At 47.7% G+C, this 21,810-nt stretch overlaps 2 protein-coding genes across 3 annotated transcripts in view; both read left to right on the forward strand.

Annotated features, from left to right (window-relative positions):
- Positions 1-434: 434 nt before the first annotated feature.
- Positions 435-21,810, forward strand: part of LOC309364699 (uncharacterized protein) — an 83,069-nt gene continuing 61,693 nt past the window's right edge. Inside the window, exons 1-2 of the mRNA XM_081902478.1 lie at positions 435-721; positions 1,651-4,070. Of these exons, the coding sequence (XP_081758604.1) occupies positions 1,789-3,477 (1,689 nt within the window). The 5' untranslated portion in view covers positions 435-721; positions 1,651-1,788 and the 3' untranslated portion in view covers positions 3,478-4,070. The remainder of the gene's footprint in view (positions 722-1,650; positions 4,071-21,810) is intronic.
- Positions 12,436-21,478, forward strand: LOC309364692 (uncharacterized protein). 2 transcript variants are annotated; one of them, XM_081902464.1, is made up of 4 exons: positions 12,436-12,545; positions 15,789-16,764; positions 17,855-17,978; positions 18,737-21,478. In XM_081902464.1, the coding sequence occupies exons 2-4, from the start codon at positions 16,006-16,008 to the stop codon at positions 19,552-19,554; spliced, it is 1,701 nt and encodes a 566-aa protein (XP_081758590.1). In that variant the 5' UTR covers positions 12,436-12,545; positions 15,789-16,005; the 3' UTR covers positions 19,555-21,478. The 2 variants fall into 2 exon arrangements, with proteins under 2 accessions (XP_081758590.1, XP_081758591.1); XM_081902465.1 differs by having other exon boundaries at positions 12,446-12,534.

The following is a 21,810-nucleotide window of genomic DNA, read 5'->3' on the forward strand; positions in this document are numbered from 1 at the left end:
AAAATTAAAAAGAAAAAACCAATGCTAAGTGAAGTCAGATATAAAATGCACATTTAAAACAGCTAACAAGAGAATAAAATATCATAAGCATGATACAGCTGTTTGGCAGGCATAAAAAGATGGGGCAAAAGAATCCAATAGGGGTTTGTTGTCAGGCATAGCGATCTTCCTCCGGTCTCACCAGGCACCTCTTTAGTAGAGCTGGTACTACAACTCCCATCATCCCTGATCACTGACTGGGGCTGATAGGAATTGCAGTCCAAAGCATCTGGAGGGGAAGGGTGCTAGCTCAAAAAGCAGAGAAAGAACATTTCCTTTGCATTCAGAAGGCACCAGGGGCAATCCCAGGTGGGGCTGGGAATGTCCCCTGCCTGAAGCTCTGGGGGGCAACTGCCACTCACACAACAGCACTTGTGAAGCAATTGGCATTGTGTCTTTGGCTAGAGCAGGGGCAGGCAACCTAAGGCCTGGGGGCCAGATGCGGCCCAATCGCCTTCTAAATCCGGCCCACGATGGTCCAGGAATCAGCATGTTTTTACATGAGTAGAATGTGTGCTTTTATTTAAAATGCATCTCTGGGTTATTTGTGGGGCATAGGAATTCTTTTTTTTTCTTTTCAAAATATAGTCTGGCCCACCACAAGGTCTGAGGGATGGTGGACCAGCCCACGGCTGAATAAGGTTGCTAACCCCTGGGCTAGAGGCAAAGCCTAGCCATCAGGGTGAGTAGCTACTGATAGCTTTATCCTTCCTGAATTTACCTAATCCTCTTTTAAAGCCATCCAAGATGGTCCTACGCATATTACAGTAACTTGGAAATACCTCCCAGAGTGGGATGCAGGTGGCGCTGTAGGTTAAACCACTGAGCCTAGGACTTGCCAATCAGAAGGTCGGCCGTTCGAATCCCCGTGATGGGGTGAGCTCCCGTTGCTTGGTCCCTGCTCCTGCCAACCTAGCAGTTCGAAAGCACGTCAAAGTGCAAGTAGATAAATAGGTAGATAAATACCTTTCAGCGGGGAAGGTAAACGGAGTTTCCATGTGCTGCTCTGGTTCGCCAGAAGCCGCTTAGTCATGCTGGCCACATGACCCGGAAGTTGTACGCCGGCTCCCTCGACCAGTAAAGCGAGATGAGCGCCGCAACCCCAGAGTCGGCCACGACTGAACCTAATGGTCAGGGGTCCCTTTACCTTTACCTCCCAATGCAATTTCCCAAGTTCTCTGGGAAGGAAGATTGATAGTTTTAACTGCTCGGGAAATTGTAGTTCTGTGGGGGGAATAGAGGGTCTCCTCTAACAGCTCGCCTCACCATGAGGAGAGAACAGTTCCCATGATTCTTTGAGAGAGGCCACAGCTGTTAGGAGTGGCATGTATGGTGTGGATTTGGCCTTCAACTCCCATCATAACATCATAGAATTGTAGAGTTGGAAGGGACCACATAGGTCCAGCCTCTGCAATGCAGGAATCTTTTGCCCAGCGTGTGTCTTGAATCCATGACCCTGAGGTTAAGAGTCTCATGCTTTACCAACAGACCTTATCAGCATTGCCAATGATCAGGGGTGACAGGAGATATAGTTAGCAACATCTGGAGGACCTTCGGTTTTGCAACCTCCAGATTTAGGACTCACTCAGGAATTTTTCTTTCTTCTATAAGGAAACTCTGAGCAGAGAAGATGGCCAGGATCATGTGCACAAAAGCCCTTGGCTAAGGAAACAAACGTGGGGCATCTACGAAAGAGAGGGTCCCTCAGCATGGAGTGAAGGCAGAAGGCAAAGGCGTCCAGAAACAGACATGGATGAGCCCATTCTGTGTGCAAAAAACTTCAAAGATTTAGATGCCATCGCAGCCAAGGAGGAGATTGAGGAAAATGACAAGCAAGTGGCTTTGGCCAAATGCGAGATGGACTCTCCAAGGTCTACACGCACCCACATGGAAGGGAAACCACATAAGTGTCCAGACTGCGGAAAGTCTTTCAGCATGAATTCTCACCTTATTAGTCATCAGAGAACCCACACGGGGGAGAAACCGTACGGATGCTCAGCGTGTGGTAAGAGCTTCTCTCAGAAAGGGCACCTTGCGGTCCACGAGAGGATCCACATGGAAGAGAAACCGTACAAATGCTCGGAATGTGGGAAGTCTTTCTGTAAGAACGCTGACCTCACCAGGCACCACCGAAACCACACCGGAGAGAAGCCGTACAAATGCGCCGATTGCGGGAAGTCGTTCAGCATGAACTCCGACTTCGTTAGGCATTACAGAACCCACACAGGAGACAAAATGTACGAATGCTCGGACTGTGGGAAGAGCTGTGGAACGAAGAGCCACCTGGTTGCTCACCTGAGAATGCACACTGGAGAGAAACCGTTTGCCTGTGCGGTCTGCGGGAAGAGCTTTTCTCAGAAAGGGAACCTTGTCATTCATCAGAGACTCCACACCGAGGACAAGCCCTATAAGTGCTCGGACTGCGGGAAGTCCTTCTGTAAAAACGCCGATCTCGTCAGACATCGCCGAAACCATACAGGGGAGAAACCGTACACATGCCTGGAGTGCGGGAGATCCTTTAGTATGAACGCTGACTTTATCAGGCATTACAGAACCCACACGGGGGAGACGCAGTACAAATGCTCCGAGTGCGGCAAAAGCTTTAGCAAGAAGTGCAACCTAGTGACGCACGTGAGAAGCCACACGGGCGAGAAGCCCTACAAATGCTCAGCATGCGGGAAAAAGTTCTCCCTCAAAGGGAACCTCGTAGCCCACGAGAAAACCCACACGAAAGAGAAGCCGTGCAAGTGCTTGGACTGCGGGAGATCCTTCAGCGTGAACTCTAAACTCATCGAGCACCAGCGACTTCACACACGAGAAAAACCGTACGAATGCTCGGACTGTGGCAAAAGATTCCGCTGGATCGGAAACTTCATGTCGCACATACAGTTCCACTCGGGGGAGAAACCCTACGAGTGTTCGCTGTGCGGGAAATCCTTCATTATACAACACGACCTTGTTCGGCACCAGAGGACCCACACGGGAGAGAAGCCCTACAGATGCGCGGAGTGCGGGAAAACGTTCAGTCAGAAGGGGAGCCTTGTTGTACATGAGAGAATCCACACGGGAGAGAAGCCGTACAAGTGTGCGGATTGTGGGAAATGTTTCAACCTTAGCTCTTGCCTCATCCGACATCAGCTAACCCACACGAGGGAGAAACCCTACAAATGTGCAGATTGCGGGAAAAGCTTTGGCGTCAGCTCTCGCCTCCTCCAACACCAGCAGATCCACACGGGAGAGCGGATTCATAAGTGCTCGGAATGCGGGAAGAGCTTCGCTCACAGAAAAACTCTTGTCAAGCACATGCAAACACACACACAGGAGGAGAAGCCACAGACTTGCTTGGTGTGTGGGGAAAGTTTCATGGACCCTCCTGCTTTTAGCCAGCATAAGAGAGTCCACGCTGAGGAGAACTCCTATGAAATCGCCATGTTGTGACAAGCATTTGCGTATCGTCCTTTATAGAGGAAATAACCCAGAGGAAGAATGAGGATATCGCATCAGATAATATTCATTAGAAGGGAGGACTTTTAAATGCTCTGATTGTGGAAAGAGATCATGAGGGATTTTTTAATTTATTTGTTAGTGAACAAGTATCTTTTCTGTGGTAGATGAGATCATAATTCTTTCAATCTGCTCCCTCACCTGAACGCCACCACAGGGGCTAATGGAGAACCACCTTGCCCTGAGGGGAGCAGGAAGAAAACAACCTGAGGACTGCTGTTACTCAGGTCAGGGGAAGTTACGGTTTGAAGCTGTTGCGTCAGCAGTGATTCCATTTGGACTTAATTTAGATATTTTGCTAAACATCTCAAGTATTGTCTGTCTTGTTAGAAATGACAAACTGGTGGTTTAAAGACGACTTCTAAGGTATTCCTGATATTGCTGTGGCATAGGAGCCAATTTCTAGGGGCCAAGGTGTCTTCACCCCCCCACTCCATAAAATATTTCAGGGCGCCGGGTCCCCCCAAAGTTGATGGGCATCGCCATTGAAATGGTGTGTGCACACCACATCATGTGATCGATTATGTGTTGTTGTTGTTTAGTCGTTTAGTCGTGTCCGACTCTTCGTGACCCCATGGACCAGAGAACGCCAGGCCTCCACTGCCTCCCGCAGTTTGGTCAAACTCATGCTGGTAACCTCGAAAACACTATCCAACCATCTCGTCCTCTGCCGTCCCCTTCTCCTTGTGCCCTCCATCTTTCCCAACATCAGGGTCTTCTCCAGGGAGTCTTCTCTTCTCATGAGGTGGCCAAAGTACTGGAGCCTCAGCTTCACAATCTGTCCTTCCAGTGAGCACTCAGGGTTGATTTCCTTCAGTATGGAGAGGTTTGATCTTCTTGCAGTCCATGGGACTCTCAAGAGTCTCCTCCAGCACCATAATTCAAAAGCATCAATTCTTCGGCGATCAGCCTTCTTTATGGTCCAGCTCTCACTTCCATACATCACTACTGGGAAAACCATAGCTTTAACTATACGAACCTTTGTTGGCAAGGTGATGTCTCTACTTCTCAAGATGCTGTCTAGGCCTGTCATTGCCCTTCTCCCAAGAAGCAGGCGTCTTTTAATTTCGTGGCTGCTGTCACCATCTGCAGTGATCATTGAGCCCAAGAAAGTAAAATCTCTCACTACCTCCATTTCTTCCCCTTCTATTTGCCAGGAGGTGATGGGACCAGTGGCCATGATCTTCGTTTTTTTGATGTTGAGCTTCAGACCATATTTTGCGCTCTCCTCTTTCACCCTCATTAAAAGGTTCTTTAATTCCTCCTCACTTTCTGCCATCAAGGTTGTGTCATCTGCATATCTGAGGTTGTTGATATTTCTTCCGGCAATCTTAATTCCGGCTAGGGATTCATCCAGCCCAGCCTTTCGCATGATGAATTCTGCATATAAGTTAAATAAGCAGGGAGACAAAATACAGCCTTGTCGTACTCCTTTCCCAATTTTGAACCAATCAGTTGTTCCATATCCAGTTCTAACTGTAGCTTCTTGTCCCACATAGAGATTTCTCAGGAGACAGATGAGGTGATCAGGCACTCCCATTTCTTTAAGAACTTGCCATAGTTTGCCGTGGTCGACACAGTCAAAGGCTTTTGCATAGTCAATGAAGCAGAAGTAGATGTCTTTCTGGAACTCTCTAGCTTTCTCCATAATCCAGCACATGTTTGCAATTTGGTCTCTGGTTCCTCTGCCTCTTCTAAATCCAGCTTGCACTTCTGGGAGTTCTCGGTCCACATACTGCTTGAGCCTTCCTTGTAGAATTCTAAGCATAACCTTGCTAGCGTGTGAAATGAGTGCAATTGTGCGGTAGTTGGAGCATTCTTTGGCACTGCCCTTCTTTGGGATTGGGATGTAGACTGATCTTCTCCAATCTTCTGGCCACTGCTGAGTTTTCCAAACTTGCTGGCATATTGAGTGTAGCACCTTAACAGCATCATCTTTTAAAATTTTAAATAGTTCAGCTGGAATACCATCACTTCCACTGGCCTTGTTATTTGCAGTGCTTTCTAAGGCCCATTTGACTTCACTTTCCAGGATGTCTGGCTCAAGGTCAGCAACCACACTACCTGGGGTATACGAGACATCCATTTCTTTCTGGTATAATTCTTCTGTGTATTCTTGCCACCTCTTCTTGATGTCTTCTGCTTCTGTTAGGTCCTTTCCACTTTTGTCCTTTATTATGGAAATCTTTGTACGAAATGTTCCTTTCATATCTCCAATTTTCTTGAACAGATCTCTGGTTCTTCCCATTCTATTGCTTTCCTCTATTTCTTTGCACTGCTCGTTTAAGAAGGTCTTCTTGTCTCTCCTTGCTATTCTTTGGAAATCTGCATTCAATTTCCTGTATCTTTCACCATCTCCCTCGCATTTTGCTTGCCTTCTCTCCCCCGCTATTTGTAAGGCCTCATTGGACAGCCACTTTGCTTTCTTGCATTTCCTTTTCATTGGGATGGTTTTCGTTGCTGCCTCCTGTATAATGTTACGAGCCTCCATCCATAGTTCTTCAGGCATTCTGTCCACCAAATCTAAATCCTTAAACCTGTTCCTCACTTCCACTGTGTATTCATAAGGGATTTGACTTAGATTGTATCTTACCGGCCCAGTGGTTTTTCCTACTTTCTTCAGTTTAAGCTTGAATTTTGCTATAAGAAGCTGATGATCTGAGCCACAGTCAGCTCCAGGTCTTGTTTTTGCTGACTGTATAGAGCTTCTCCATCTTTGGCTGCAGAGAATATAATCAATCTGATTTCGATGCTGCCCATCTGGTGATGTCCATGTGTAGAGTCGTCTCTTGTGTTGTTGGAAAAGTGTGTTTGTGATGACCAGCTTGTTCTCTTGACAGAACTCTATTAGCCTTTGCCCTGCTTCGTTTTGATCTCCAAGGCCAAACTTGCCAGTTGTTCCTTTTATCTCTTGACTCCCTACTTTAGCATTCCAACCCCCTATAATGAGAAGAACATCCTTCTTTGGTGTCACTTCTATAAGGTCTTGTAAGTCTTCATAGAATTGGTCAATTTCAGTTTCTTCAGCGCAAGTAGTTGGTGCCTAAACTTGGATTACTGTGATGTTAAAAGGTCTGCCTTGGATTCGTATCGAGATCATTCTATCATTTTTGAGATTGCATCCCAGTACAGCTTTCGCCACTCTTTTGTTGACTATGAGGGCCACTCCATTTCTTTTACGGGTTTCTTGCCCACAGTAGTAGATATGATGGTCATCCGAACTGAATTCACCCATTCCCGTCCATTTTAGTTCACTGATGCCCAGGATGTCAATATTTATTCTTGCCATCTCATTTTTGACCACCTCCAACTTACCCAGGTTCATGGTTCTTACATTCCAGGTTCCTATGCAATATTTTTCTTTACAGCATTGGACTTTCCTTTCGCTTCCAGGCATATCCGCAACTGAGCGTCCTTTCGGCTTTGGCCCAGCCGCTTCATCAGCTCTGGATCTACTTGTACTTGCCCTCCGCTCTTCCCCAGTAGCATGTTGGATGCCTTCTGACCTGAGGGGCTCATCTTCCAGCGTCATATCTTTTATATGCCTGTTGTCTTTGTCCATGGAGTTTTCTTGGCAGGGATACTAGAGTGGCTTGCCGGTTCCTCCTCCAGGTGGATCACGTTTGGTCAAAACTCTCCACTATGACCTGTTCATCTTGGGTGCCCTGCTCGGCATAGTTCATAGCTTCTCTGAGTTCTTCAAGCCCCTTCGCCACGGCAAGGCAGTGATCCATGAAGGGGATCGCTTTTTTTTTTTCTTCCAAATATGTAGCCTCAGGGCTTCCTCGCCATAGCACAGGGGTTCTAGCTTGAATAAAACATGGGGGAGGCAGATAAGCCCTGCCCTATATCGATTATGTAGGGCAGGGCTTATCTGCCTCCCCCATGTTTTATTCAAGCTAGAACCCCTGTGCTATGGCGAGGAAGCCCTGAGGCTACATATTTGGGGAAAAAAATGCTTTTTATATTATAAGGCTGCCTTCTGAAATAGCTTTGTTTTTACTCACTTTCACAGGTAGTTGGGGTGGTTCAATTTTCGGTAACGTCCAAAACCTTACCTGTTTTAATCTGTCATTTGTGTGGATTGTGTGTGCGTTGACACAATTTACGGTAGTTCGGTTTAGGGAAAAAGAAATTGGATGCAACCTCACTGCATAGCTGAAACAGGAAAGACGTTACATTGAATAATTGGGTATAATGTGTCCTGTAACACCATTAAAAGATTACTTCCTTTTTTATTTATATCAAGGGTCATTCTAGAGATCAGGCTGCAATCCTATACACCAGGGCTTTCCAAACAGTGTGTCGCGACACATTGGTGTTTTGGCTGCAGTGTGTAAGTATGTCGCACAAACACTCCCCGCATTCCTCCCAGGGCTGGAAAAGGGTTAGTTTAACCTCAGATTTGCTAGTAAAGCTGAATTACCATATCACAAATTGATGCATGTCTCAAAAGTGTGTCGCCGACATGAAAAGTACACATGTATCTGGAAAAACATTCCATTTCGCTGAGCGGTCTTTACCTCTGAGTAGACATGTAAAAAACTTGGAAAAAACAAACAACCCTTCAGCCACTTTGAAGAACCGAAGGGAAAACAGAGAGGAGGAGGAGGAACGACAGTTTCACTGACTATGGAGAATATAGCTTAAATTTCTGGCATGGGCTGGGGAACCTGTGACCCTCCAGATGTTTTCGGACTACAATTCCCATCATCCCTGACCATTGGCCATGCTGGCTGGGGCTGATGGGAGCCTTGGTCCATCCTCTGTAGTTTGTTAAGTGTGATTGAGAGCTGGTAGGAGACACCTCACATAGCCACAAGCCCCAGCACCCTTAAACTACAGGTCCCAGGATTCCAAAAGGGAAGCCATGACTGTTGAAAATAGTGTAAGGGGGTTTTAAAGTCATGGTTGTGGATGTGACCATTGACATATTAGCGGTGAGATTATCTTGGATCACTCCATAGTATAAGTTGTTCTGGGATACTTCCGCAGTGTTAGTGCATTAATGCTGTCTGGATGGGCACTTGCAAAAAATAAAAAATGGGGTCTGAAAATAAATCAGAACATATTGCAAAAAATTATTATTATTACAGGATTTCAGCAAGAATCTGTACCTACTGTATTTACCCGAATGTAATGAGCACCCTTTTTTGGCCAAAATACGTCGCGAAAATTAGGGTTTGATGGAGCATTTACATTCGCCAGCAAATACTTTTTGGGTTTCAAAGATTTGAAAATTGAGGTGCGCATTAGCTTCGTCACATTAAATTCGTGTAAATATGGTATTCCATATGCAGCAGTATGTCTACCCCTAAACCTTTGCAGGTGTAAGCTTAAGTGAAGGTCTGATCGTGTTTAACCGCCCAATACCATCATGAGCAGAAATAATCAAGAATGCACAATAAGGAGGATGGCTGCAGGCGCCCTTCTTCTTGGCTTACCACTCATGGTTTGCTTGAGGGAAACATACAGCGAGCCAGAACCATGGTTTGTTTCCGTGGTGGCAGCTGGGATGGGGGAGGAGCAAAGCTCCTGTTGTTTAAACCATAGTTTAGTTTAATTGTGGTTTAAAGGAATGTGTGAACCAGGCTGCCAGCAATCCCTGGCAGACAGCTGATACTCTGAGGTCTATGGCATCTGAACCTGGAGTTGGCAGAACCATTGTCTTCCTTTGGCCCTCCAGTTGCTGCTGAACAGCAAGGATGAATCTGAGGTGAGTTGGAGCCTAACAAGAGCCTCACACTGGGCTTAGGTAAAGGTAAAGGTACCCCTGCCCGTACGGGCCAGTCTTGCCAGACTCTAGGGTTGTGCGCTCATCTCACTCTATAGGCCAGGAGCCAGCGCTGTCCGCAGACACTTCCGGGTCACGTGGCTAGCGTGACGAAGCTGCTCTGGTGAGCCCAGCGCAGCACACGGAAACGGCGTTCACCTTCTTGCTAGTAAGCGGTCCCTATTTATCTACTTGCACCCGGGGATGCTTTCGAACTGCTAGGTTGGCAGGCGCTGGGACCAAGCAATGGGAGCGCACCCCGCCGCGGGGATTTGAACCGCCAACCATGCGATCAGCAAGTCCTAGGCGCTGAGGTTTTACCCACAGCGCCACCTGCGTCCCACTGCGCTTAAAGCTCCTGAATGGTCAGATGCCAAGAGGGTAATATTAAGTCTTTGTATAAATGCATGAAATGTTTCTTGTTCAAGCTAAAGACCAGGCAAATGCCTACAGGTACAAACACAAACATATTTACCCCGTCCTTTCTTCTGAGAAGCTTACAACAACCCTGTGAGGTAGGTCAGGATAGGAGAGACACTATGACGGATTTGGTGAGCAGTGGCGTAGCATGGGTTGTCAGCACCCGGGGCAAGGCAAGTAATTTGTGCCCCCTAACCCGTGGATTTTAGTAGGGGCAGAGAGCTGCGAGTGCGCCCCCCCCAGATGTTGCGCTCGGTGCGGCCGACCCCCCCTGCACCCTCACGCTACGCCACTGTTTGTGAGCTTTCCCCATGTCCTAGGCTCCACCTACGCTATACATTTAAAGCACCACCATGCCACTTTAAACGATCATGGCTTCCCCTGAGGAATCCTGGGAACTGTAGTTTGCTGAGGGTGCTGAGAGTTGTCAAGAGACACCCTGCTCCCCTCACAGAGCTACAATTCCCAATGTGCCATAACAGTCAATTCCTCTTCCCAGGGAATTCTAGGAATTGTAGCTGTAAGAGGTGAGCCAGGCTCTCCAAACTCAGCATCCTTAACAAACTACATTTCCCAGGATTCTTTGGGGGAAGCCATGCCTGTTTAAAGTGGTATGATACGGATTTGAATTTACAGGGCAGGTGGAGGCCTTATTAGCGCAGCCCTGTAATCTTGACTTTTTAAATACAGTGGTACCTCGGTTTACGAGCTTAATCTGTTCCGGAAGTCCATTCTTAAACTGAAACCGTTTTTAAACCGAGGCACGCTTTCCCTAATGAGGCCTCCCGCTGCCGGTGCCCTTCCACCTTTCGGATTCCGTTCTTAGACCGAAAGGTTCTTAGACTACTTCCGGTTTTGCGGAGTTCATAAACCAAATCGCCCCAAACAGGACTGTTCTTAAACCGAGGTCCCACTGTACAAAGTTAGCAGTCTAAATCCTGCATCATGACGTGCACAGATCACAGAGGTGCAGAGAAGCAGACTTTAATACAAATTAAAATACAAATGATTCTGCCTTGATCAAAACATACCTGGAATACTGTGTCCAATTCTGGGCACCACAATTTAAGAAGGTTGTTGACAAGCTGGAATGTGTGCAGAGGAGGGCAACCAAGATGATCAAGGGTCTGGAAACAGCCTTATGAGAAACGATTGAAGGAACTGAGTATGTTTAGCAGTGTGGTGTAGTGGTTAAGAGCAATGGACTCGTAATCTGGGGAACCGGGTTCTTGCCTCCGCTCCTCCACATGCAGCTGCTGGGTGACCTTGGGCCAGTCACACTTCTCTGAAGTCTCTCAGCCCCATTCACCTCACAGAGTGTTTGTTGTGGGGGAGGAAGGGAAAGGAGAATGTGAGCCGCTTTGAGACTCCTTAGGGCAGTGTTTTTCAACCACTGTTCCGCGGCACACTAGTGTGCCGCGAGATGTTGCCTGGTGTGCCATGGGAAAAATTGAAAAATCCGAAAGATTTTTTTTAAAAAAATGTCACATTTTCACCTACTAGGCGGGCGCCGGACTATGTCCACCCTATTTTCCATCCGTCCTGGGTGGGGATCAGATTGGATGGGATCGGATGGGATCGGCTGAGAGCGGACAGGCGGTCTGCTCTCATCCGATTCCCCATAGAGAGCAGCGGGGCTCTGACATCTCCCTCTCCGCACACAGTGCGGAGACGGAGCTCTCATCCGCCGGCTCAGCGGGGATCAGCGGATCGATCCCCGCTGAGCAGAGAACGGTCCGCAACGTTTTTGTTTGCCATTAAAGAAAAAAATATTAAACATTTTCTAATGGTGGTGTGCCTCGTGATTTTTTTTCATGAAACAAGTGTGCCTTTGCCCAAAAAGGTTGAAAAACACTGCCTTAGGGTAGTGATAAAGCGGGATATCAAATCCAAACTCTTCTGGAAAAGAGGAGACTGAGAGGAGATATGATAGCCATTTTCAAATATCCCAAGCGCTATCACATGGAAGAGGGAACAAGCTTGTTTTCTGCTGCTCTGGAGGGTAGGACCAATGACTTCAAGTTATAAAAAAGGAGATTCCAACTAAACATCAGGAAGAACTTTCTGACAGTAAGAGCTGTTAGACAGTGGAACCATCTCCCTCAGATGGTGGTGGACTCTCCTTCCTTGGAAGTTTTTAAACAGAGGTTGGATGGCCATCTGTCATGGATGCTTTAGCCGAGCTTCCTGCAGTCCAAGGGGCTGGACTGGATGACCCTTGGGGGATCCCTTCCAACTCTTAAGATTCTGTGATTCACTGCAGCAATTGGCAGCGATCTCTCTCTCTCTCTCTCTCTCTCTCTCTCTCTCTCAAGACCTAACCCGCTTTTGGAGGAGGCACCAAACTATACAAGCAGTATAGATGCTCTGTTGTGAAATGCAAACGAAAGCAAGCCCATGCGCCAAAGCCATAGATGTCAACGTTTCCCTTTCTTTAAGGGAAATTCCCTTATTCCGAATAGGATTCCTCTCAAGAAAAGGGGAAAGTTGACAGCTATGGCCAAAACGCATCCCTGAAGCAGGCAGGAAAAGAACCACCTGGGCTCTGACCCCCCCAGAGAAGGAGCTTCTTGTGTTTGGTCCTGTAATGGTTAAATCCAGCAGTCGAGATCGGGGTTCCTAGAGAGGAAGGGGAGGGGGGAAATTTGGGGAGGGGGGAGTAGGTGGGATGTCGCTACCATAGAGAGGTCGGGGGTGCGGTGGGGGGAGCTCGTGCCTTTTCCGTCCCCTCTATCCGGAAAGCGAAATGGCTCTCTGGATGCAGGCGGGAGTTGGAGGCTGCTGAAATCCAAGCAGGGGTGAGCCGAAGGTGCAAAAAGAGAAATGATGTCGGATATATATATATATCCATCCAGCTTTTATATTGGGGGGGGGGGAGCGTGGGGATGCAAAGAGGTTGGAGGGTGAAAGAACAGAGAGGGGGACCTTTGCAGACCCTCCGCCTAAGGGATAGGAAACTGGGGAGACTGGCTCTGGTTGTAACCTGCCATATGCATATTCTTGCATTGCCGGGGTTGGACTAGATGATCCTCAGGGTCCCTTTCAACTGTGATTCTATGTAGAAGTCAAATGACTTGTCCCTCCAGCCCCTGCCTTCGCCAGCCTGCTGTCTTCCGCTCCAGGCGTTTTGGGCTACAACTTCCATCAGTCCCTTGACAGAGGAACGGCCTCCCTTGGGAGGTTGTGTGTGTTCATATCTTTAAAAAAAACCATTGGAAAGTAGGATCTCGATGATTAATTGCTACTTATTGCCCTATGCAGCCTAGGACCCACATCCCTACGGGACCGCCTCTCCTGGTATGCCCCGCGGAGGACCTTAAGGTCCACAAATGACAACATTTCGGAGGTCCCAAGTCGCAAGGTGATTAGATTGGTCTCAACTAGGGCCAGGGCCTTTTCAGCACTGGCCCCGACTTGGTGGAACGCTCTATCACAAGAGACTAGGGCCCTGCGGGACTTGTCATTTTCTGCAGGGCCTGCAAGACAGAGCTGTTCCGCCTGGCCTTTGGTTTGGACTCAGTCTGACCCGTATGTTTCCCCCCCCCCTTATGGTTTTGATCTATGGGCTACTTTTAAAATGAGGCTGCATTTTAAATTGCATTTTAACCTGTATTTTAAATTGGTTTTTTTGCCCCTATTATGTTTTTACTGTAATTTTACTGGTGTTAGCCACCCTGAGCCCGGCTCTGACTGGGGAGGGCGGGGTATAATAATAATAATAATAATAATAATAATAATAATAATAATAATTACTTTAACGTTGCAAACTGTCCTGTCAGCTGAAGCATTTACCCTCCCGCTCAGTATTGTAATGTACTCCCTTTAGAAGATGGTGGACTCCCCTTTCTTGGAGGTTTTAAAGCAGAGGTTGGATGGCCATCTGTCATGGATGCTTTAGCTGAGTTTATTCCTGCATTACAGGGGGTTGGACTAGATGACTCTCAGGGTCCCTTCCCACTCTGCAGTTGTATGATCTGGAGGGCACCAGGTCGGTGATTATGGGCTCAGCTATACAGCCACAAATAAAACATTTTAAGTGTGTTTTAAATGCAATATACAGTGTGACACTAGATGGCGATGCTGAGCCTTATGGAAAATTCAATGTATTTCTTTTAAATGCTTTAAGAAGAAGAAAAACTTTTGAAAGCAGGAGGTCCCAGATTCAATCCCCTGTTAGGGCTGGGAGAGGTGCCTTGTCTGAAGCAGGCATGACAGAGGTGTGTAAAATTAGGCATTTTGCAGAAAAATTGTGGCTGGGAGCGGTTCTTCTCACTCGTAACACTAGAAGTCAGGGGCATCTAATGAAGCGGAATGTTGGAGGTTTCGGAACGGGCAAAAGGAAGGACTCGTTTACACAGCTCATCGTTAAACTGTGGAACTCCCTCCCACAAGCTGTAATGATAACCACCAACTTGGATGGCTTTTAAAAAGGGTTAGGTAAATTCGTGGAGGATAAGGCTATCTATTGCTACTAGCCATGACTGCTGTTTCCAACCTCCACAGTCGGAGGCGGGATGACTGAAATTCAGCTGCTGAGAATCGCAAGTGAGGAGACTTGTGCTCTGGCGCACCAGTCCTGCTTTCAGGCTTTGCATTGACCGCTGTGAGAATAGGATGTTGGATTTCTTTGGCGATCACTCGTAGCCGAGTAAGATTGTCTTCCATGAACGCAGTCTTAACAGTGAGTCCGTAAGTGACTGGGGAGGCCAATTCTGGATCCCCACGTCCTTCTACAGTGGGGACATTGGTTTCCGGGCAGGAGTTGATCAGGGTGTGGATTTGCCAAACGTGCCTTCCTCCTAGCACGTTTCTCCCTTGCGTCAAATGACACCTTTGGTAGAGGCTGTTCTCCAACTGGAGCACTCGCAGGCCAATGTTTCCCAGTTGTCAGTGTTTATACTGCATATTTTTTGATTTGCCTTGAGAGAATCTTTAAACCTCTTTTGTTGACCACCAGCATTATGCTTTCCATTTTTAAGTTCCCTTCCAACTCTACAGTTTTATGAATAGATGGATCTTTGGCCTGATCCAGCAGGTTCTTATGTTCATTATTGTATATATGATTTTTATTTGCATTTGCATTACTTTCACCTGCTTGCCTTACCAGTTCTGGTGGGTTGTGGCTAAGCACTGGACTCAAAACTGGCATCCAGTTTCCCCTTCACTTCCGAAGCCTGCCTGGGGTAAGTCACCATCTCTCAGCTTATCCTACCTTCTCGGCTTGCTGTTAAGATAAGGCGGTTTTAAACAGCTAGATTCCAGAGAGTTTTCACCAAAAATGTGTTTTCCAGAGATCCCCACTTCTGTTACTTTGCTGGGAATCATTCTGCACTATTATTATTATTATTATTATTATTATTATTATTATTATTATTATTATTATTATTATTATTATCTGTCCTTCATTCTAAGGTCCAGGATGGGTTACAGCAACAATATTAAAAAACAGTGGTGGGAAGTAGGGGGAGGAGAGGTGGGGAAATATTGTTAAAAAGGTGTAGTCATAGGTATAGTAAAGGTAAAGGGACTCCGGACCATTAGGTCCATTCGTGACTGACTCTGGGATTGCGGCACTCATCTTGCTTTACTGGCCGAGGGAACAGGCATACAGCTTCCGGGTCATGTGGCCAGCATGACTAAGCCGCTTCTTGCGAAGCAGAGCAGCTCACGGAAATGCCATTTACCTTCCCGCTGGAGCGATACCTATTTATCTACTTGAACTTTGACATGCTTTTGAACTGCTAGGTTGGCAGGAGCAGGGACCGAGCAACGGGAGCTCACCCCGTCGCGGGGATTCAAACCGCTGACCTTCTGATCACCAAGTCCTAGGCTCTGTGGTTTAACCCACAGTGCCACCCGAAGCCCAGTCATAGGTATATCAGTATTCAAATCTGAATTGTCAAATTGTGTTATTAGTGTTATTATGGTTTTTGTTGTATGTATCTTTTGCGATTGTTGTTTGTATTGAAAAAATGATTAAATAATTTTTTTTAAAAATATTAAAAACAGTTTGAAACAACTTAACAGATTGCTCTTTTTTTTCCCCCGGCAGAAAGCGCTTGGATTTCCCATCTGCGGCCAAGGGTAGCTCCCAAGCGCCGTTGCGGAGATAGCTCTGCCCTGTATCCCTCTGAACTCTCCTTGTCATACCGCAGTAGCCGGGTGCACTAATCTGATTGGCTGGATTCCTCTTCTGCATTAGGGCGGAAGTGCTGCTCTGAGTTCGAATTCCATCTACCCTTCCCAACTGCCAGAGCTCCAGTTCCCAAATGGCGGAAGGGAGGGAGGGGGAGCTGCCGGCCCCAGATCTCCGCTTCCAGGCGGTGCTGGATCAGGAATTGAAGCTGGGTGTGAAAACAGAGAGGAAGGACCCAGCGGGTCCAAAGTCTGAGATGGGATCCAAGGGACTGAAGAAAAAGCCCCACCCTTCTGCTCAGGCGGGACCTGCGGGGTGCGAGGGCCTGCAGCAGGTCTGGGAGGCCCAGTGGCAGGCCTTCCTCAAGGCGATGGAGTCACCCCACTCTGAGGCAGGGAGCTCGCAGCTGGCGGAACTGGCTCCCTGGGTGGACCTGAGGACTACCCTAGCCCCTTTTGAGGCCATCACTGCAGCCAGCCAGCCTCCAAAAGAAGGGGACCTCCTTCCGATCCTCAACGGGCCGAGTCGCCAGGTCCGCGTCAAGCTCGATCTGAGAGAAAAGGGCCCCTACACCAAAGTAAAGGAGGAGAAGGAGGCCCTCAGCACCGAGGGCCACCGGCAACGCTTTAGGCAATCTCACTGCCACCAGGCTGAAAGCCCCCGCCAGGCCTGCAGCCGGCTCTGGGAGCTTTGCCGCCAGTGGTTGAAGCCAGAGAGACGTACCAAAGAGGAGATCCTGGACTTGCTGGTCTTGGAGCAGTTCCTGGATGTCCTGCCTCGAGGGATCCAGAGTCGGGTGAAGGATCAGGCTCCTGAAACCTGTGCCCAGGCGGTGGCCCTAGCGGAGAATTTCTTGCCGGCTCAGGGGGAGGCAGGGAGTTGGGAAGAGCAGGTGAAGCTGTTTCCTTTCTTTTATAATAATGATAATAATAATTTGTACTTCAAAATATGCACAAATCAAAGTCAACAAAGTTTCCAGTCTAAGGCAGTCATACCTCCTGCTATGATGTTCTTTCAGGTGACGCCCCTCGACAACCCGGAAGTACCGGAAAGGGTGTATTTCCGGGTTTCGCCGCTTGCGCAAGTGCGCAATATGACGTCACGCGCATGCGCAGAAGTAGCAAACTGCAAACCGTGCATGCGCAGAGGCGCCGCTGCGGGTTGTGTTCTTTTCATGTTGCGAACGGGCCTCTGGAACGGATCCCGTTCGCAACCAGAGGTACCACTGCGTTTCCAAAATTTGTGTTGCCGTGATTCACAAAAAACGCCCATCTCTCAACAGACGTGTTGTAAAATATACCGCTCCTCTTATGAATCAAATCAATTGATTTGTGCATTTTTGCAAATTTAAGACATTTCTATAGGCATTCCCATATAATTGGAACCTGATAATCTTTACACTTTCAAGCCCAGACTGCTCTGGCTGCCATCACAAAGGTTGCTTTTGTTGGTTGGTTTGTTAAAAGACTGTTGTTTTGCAGATATTTCCCCCTCAATCAAGTAAAAAATAATCAACTGGGGGAGAGTTTTCTCCTGTCATTGAATTTATATGATGCAGGATTTGTCTCCAAAGGCATGCTGACACTCCCACAGCATATACATTATGTTTGCATTGTCTGTTAAAACAACTTCAGACATTTAAACCAAGTATCCTTATAGGAGGCTGTTTGCATCCTGGGAATCCTGAACTATCCATAGCTGGTAGCGAGATCAAGAACCAAAGGAAGCTACCTTATGTTGTGTCAAACAGTTGATACATCTTGCCCAGTTATCGCAGTGTTCTCCAAAACGTGGGCCTCGGACGTTGTTTGGACTACAAATCTCATCATCCACAGCCATCTTAGCCAACAACGAGGGATGATGGGATTTGTATTCTAGCAACTTCTGGCGACCTAAGCTTGAAGAACTCTGGTCTACACAAAGTGTGTCTAAATGCTGTGAATAACACAAATCATTGAACAACATGACCCCTGCTGTTTCAGGGCCCGGGTCTCTTTCAGAAGGTGATTGTGAATGTCCCAGATGAGGCAACTACTTTGGGAGATGCAGGCAGGCAGATCTGGAACGTGGTGAAACATGAGTGTGGAGGAAATGCCAGCTCAGCGGGTAAGTATAATAATAATAATAATAATAATAATAATACCCAGCCCATCTGGTGGCTCCCAACAAATTAAAAACCGAATCAAACATCAAACATTAAAAACTTCACTAAACAGGGGTTACTTCATGATAACTGTAAAGCATTCTATAGTTGGGGAGCTACCACGGAAAAGGTCCATTTTCTTGTTGCCACCCTCCAAACTTCTCTGGGAGCGGGGACATAAAGAAGGGCCTCAGTTGACAAGCTCAGGGTCCAGGTTGTTTTGTATGGGAAGAGGTGATGATGATGAAGATGATGATGATTTATACCCCACCCATCTGGCTGGGTTTCCCCAGTCACTCTGGGTGGCTCCCAGCAGAATATTAAAAACACGCTAAAAGATCAAACGTTAAAAACTTCCTTAAACAGGGCTGCTTTCAGATGTCTTCTAAAAGTCAGATACAGTCATACCTCAGGATGAATATGCTTCAGGCTACTTCCGGGTTTCGTTGCTCGTGCATGCGCAGTCGCTCAAAATGACGGGGAAGTGACGAAACGTGACCCGCAGTCGCGTGTTATGTTCGCTTCAGGATGTGAATGGGGCTCCGGAACGGATCCCGTTTGCATCTAGAGGTACCACTGTAGTTGTTTATTTCCTTAACATCTGATGGGAGGGCGTTCCACGGGGCGGGCGCCACTACCGAGAAGGCCCTCTGCCTGGTACAATACTTGATACTTAAGGTGTTGATGTTCTTATATTTCATCTTTCTCCTTCTTCCTTCAGGTAAGCAGTATGTGATGCAGAAAGAGGATCATGGGCAAGAAAGCTCTGAGCAAGAACCGCACGGGATCCTGGAGGAGAGAGAGACAGCCAATGGGCTCAAGCCCTGCAAGCAGGCGGGATCGAATGAGGGTCTGTGTGGGCCATGGAGGCAACAACAAGCAAGCTGCGCGAGGCAGAAGATGGATCAGCTCATTCCTAGTGTGGGCCTTTACCAAGGACTGAGTGGACTTCTTACTGGGGAGAGGCCTGTGACCCGGACTGAATACAGACGGACTTCTAACTCCAAGGCGGGCGAGAGGACCGAAGCAGAAGAGAAACCCTTCAAATGTGTGGAGTGTGGGAAGGCCTTCCGCACAAAGGACAAGCTCATCCGACATCACAAGACCCACACGGGGGAGAAGCCGTACGGTTGCTTGGACTGCGGCAAATCCTTCAGCACTAAGTACGGGCTTTTCCGGCACTACCGAATCCACCGGGGAGAGAAGCCGTACGGATGCTCGTACTGCGGCAAGTTCTTCCGGATGAACTACGACCTCATCCGCCACCACCGGGTCCACACGGGGGAGAAGCCCTTTGAGTGCTCGGACTGCGGGAAGTCCTTCGGCATGAACTCCGACCTCGTCAGACACCAGAGGATCCACACGGGGGAGAAGCCCTTCCAGTGCTCAGACTGTGGGAAAACCTTCAACGTCAAGGGCAGCCTCGTCTCCCACGTCCGGATACACAAGGGCCTGAAGCCGTACAGGTGCGGCGAGTGCGGGAAATGCTTCAACCAGAGTTCGAAACTGAAGGCCCACGTGAGAATCCATGCGAGGTAGAAGCATGGAACAAACGTCCCGGACTCTGGTGGTCCTGGACCTTCAGCAGTCGCTTGGGTCTCTGCACGATCGTCTCCTCCTGTATGGATTTTCCCGGATGTGGATGGAGACATTACTCTGAGCCCCTCTAGGAAGTGAAGTGGTGCAGTGCTGGGATTCAGACCATGACAACTGCGAAGTGCTCTGCCCCAAGAAGCCTACTAAGCCTCTTTGCTAGCTAGCTGGTCTAGACGCTCCTATTTCCGAGGGTTGGTGCCAGTGGAGACTAGTCCGTCAGGGCGAATGGGGCACTGTCCCACCAACCTCAATCTATCCTTTCTCATGAGAACGTAGTGTCAGGAGCGGGCCAGCAGGCAATCACACCGTGCAAGTTGCCATTAACTCTTTAATAGCAAAAACATGATCTGCACCAACTTGGCAGGGTGTCAGGCCTAATGAACACAGCAACGCATCCCTGGTAGGTCTTGCTCCCATGAAGACGTTGCTGAGATTGAAGGTTCCTGCCTCCCCATAGCTGCCAAATCCCCTCTTCTCCAGGGTTTTCCCCAAGCAATTGAAGACTAAGTCTGTTCATCACCACTCTCTCCTCCGCTCTTTTGGTTCTGGGAAACTAGGGGAAAAGGGAGCTCATTGCAGCAGGAAGGGGAGAAACCTGAGACACTTCCCCAGCCTGACCCTTCTCTACTTCTCGGCTTCCCTCATCCCACCCTCCTGCATCGGCCTCTGTCCCTGATTCTGGACTGCTCTCTGCCTCTGCCTCTCCCAGCTCACTAAGCCCTGTTGCTTTCTCAGCTTCTGACACCCTCTCTTTCCAGTCTTCTCCCTCTGACCGCTCATCGCTGTCCCACCACCACTCCCCAGGCTCTGGGCCTTCTTCCCACTACTGGAGCATCCTGTTTCCCAAGCGGATGCCACTGGGAAGCCCATCAGCCCTCTTCCAATTGTTGCTTCCCGGCAACTAGTGTCAACCAGAGGCATGTGGCCTCTGATGCTGGAGGCGGCATGCAGTTATCATGACCCCCGGGAAATGAATTTGTGTCTATAAGAACAATTATCCATAAGTGCACCTCGCGCAGCATACATCCTGAAGTAGCATTGATTGGGGAAATCCAGTGGCAGGGGAGCCATCACTTACTAAGGCCAGGAGTGAGTGTGTGTGTGTGTGTGTGTGTGTGTGCGCACGCGCTAATAGGTGGCCCTTCAGCTGCTAAGAACATAAGAAGAGCCTTCTGGATGAGGCCAGAGTGGCCAATCTTAGTCTAGCATCCTGTTCTCTCAGTGGCCACCCAGATGCCTGTGGGAAACCAAGCAGGATCTGAGCACAAGCGCTGTCTGATAGCCTTGTCAATTTGTCCCAACTTTTAAAGCCATCCATTTTGTTGTCCATCACTGCCTCCTGTGGCAGCAAATGTGGTGGTATTCAACTACTGAAGTTAATGGAACTAACTTAGTCATATTTATTCATTTTAATAGGTCTGCTCTGAGGGAAAGTGAATGCCAACCATGTATTTTTAACTCCTGGTTTAAAAAATAAATAAATGCTTGGGTGTGGTGGGTTGGTGGTTTTTTTATGTCATCTTGTTTTTGACTACTGACTTTGGCTGCTAATTGCATTTTATGTTCCATGTAAATCACTTAGAGGTTTCAACAATTAAGTGACGTGTCATTTTTAATAAAGAAACAAATACACTGTTCCTGAGCTGTTTTTTAAAAAAATGAAATAGGTTTGAATCGTGGTTTTTTAATGGAAGTTGCCTTATGTATATGTAAGGTGATGAATAAATCCATAATAAATAATAGGTTGGGGGAAATGGATAATTCCAGCATTTTTTCTCAGGGTCTGACAGTATAGTTTTAATTCGCAATCTTGCCACTTTGACGGCAAGTCCCCTTTCTGAAGTTATCCTGAAGGATGAGAGATCTCTGGTCCATGCTATCTGGCTCCACACTACACATTTAAAGCACTATGTTGCCACTCTAAAGAGTCAAAAAAATACTGGGAACTGTTGTTTGCTAAAGACACTGAGAGTTTGTTAGGAGACCCCCTATTCCCCTCACAGAGCTACAATTTCCAGAGTTCCCTGGGGAGACAGTTTGGTTGTTAAACTGCTCTGGGAATTATAATTCTCTGAGGTGAATTCAGAACCCTGAAGAAAACTACAGTTCCCGGAATTCTTTGCGGGTGAAGACTAGGCTATTTAAAGTGCTTTAAATGTATGGTTTTTAATGTGGTTTTAAGATGTGGGAGAACCAACA

The sequence above is a fragment of the Podarcis melisellensis genome, assembly GCF_964234715.1.
Source record: "Podarcis melisellensis genome assembly, chromosome: 2".
In the NCBI taxonomy this organism is placed as follows: Eukaryota; Metazoa; Chordata; class Lepidosauria; order Squamata; family Lacertidae; genus Podarcis; species Podarcis melisellensis.

What these genes read in the sequence shown, in the direction of transcription:
- LOC309364692 (XM_081902464.1), top strand. Translation starts at nt 16,006, where the DNA reads ATGGCGGAAGGGAGGGAGGGGGAGCTGCCGGCCCCAGATCTCCGCTTC. An exon ending in CAGGGAGTTGGGAAGAGCAG is followed by an intron (nt 16,765 to 17,854) that starts GTGAAGCTGTTT and finishes CTGCTGTTTCAG; the next exon opens with GGCCCGGGTCTCTTTCAGAA. An exon ending in AGGAAATGCCAGCTCAGCGG is followed by an intron (nt 17,979 to 18,736) that starts GTAAGTATAATA and finishes TTCTTCCTTCAG; the next exon opens with GTAAGCAGTATGTGATGCAG.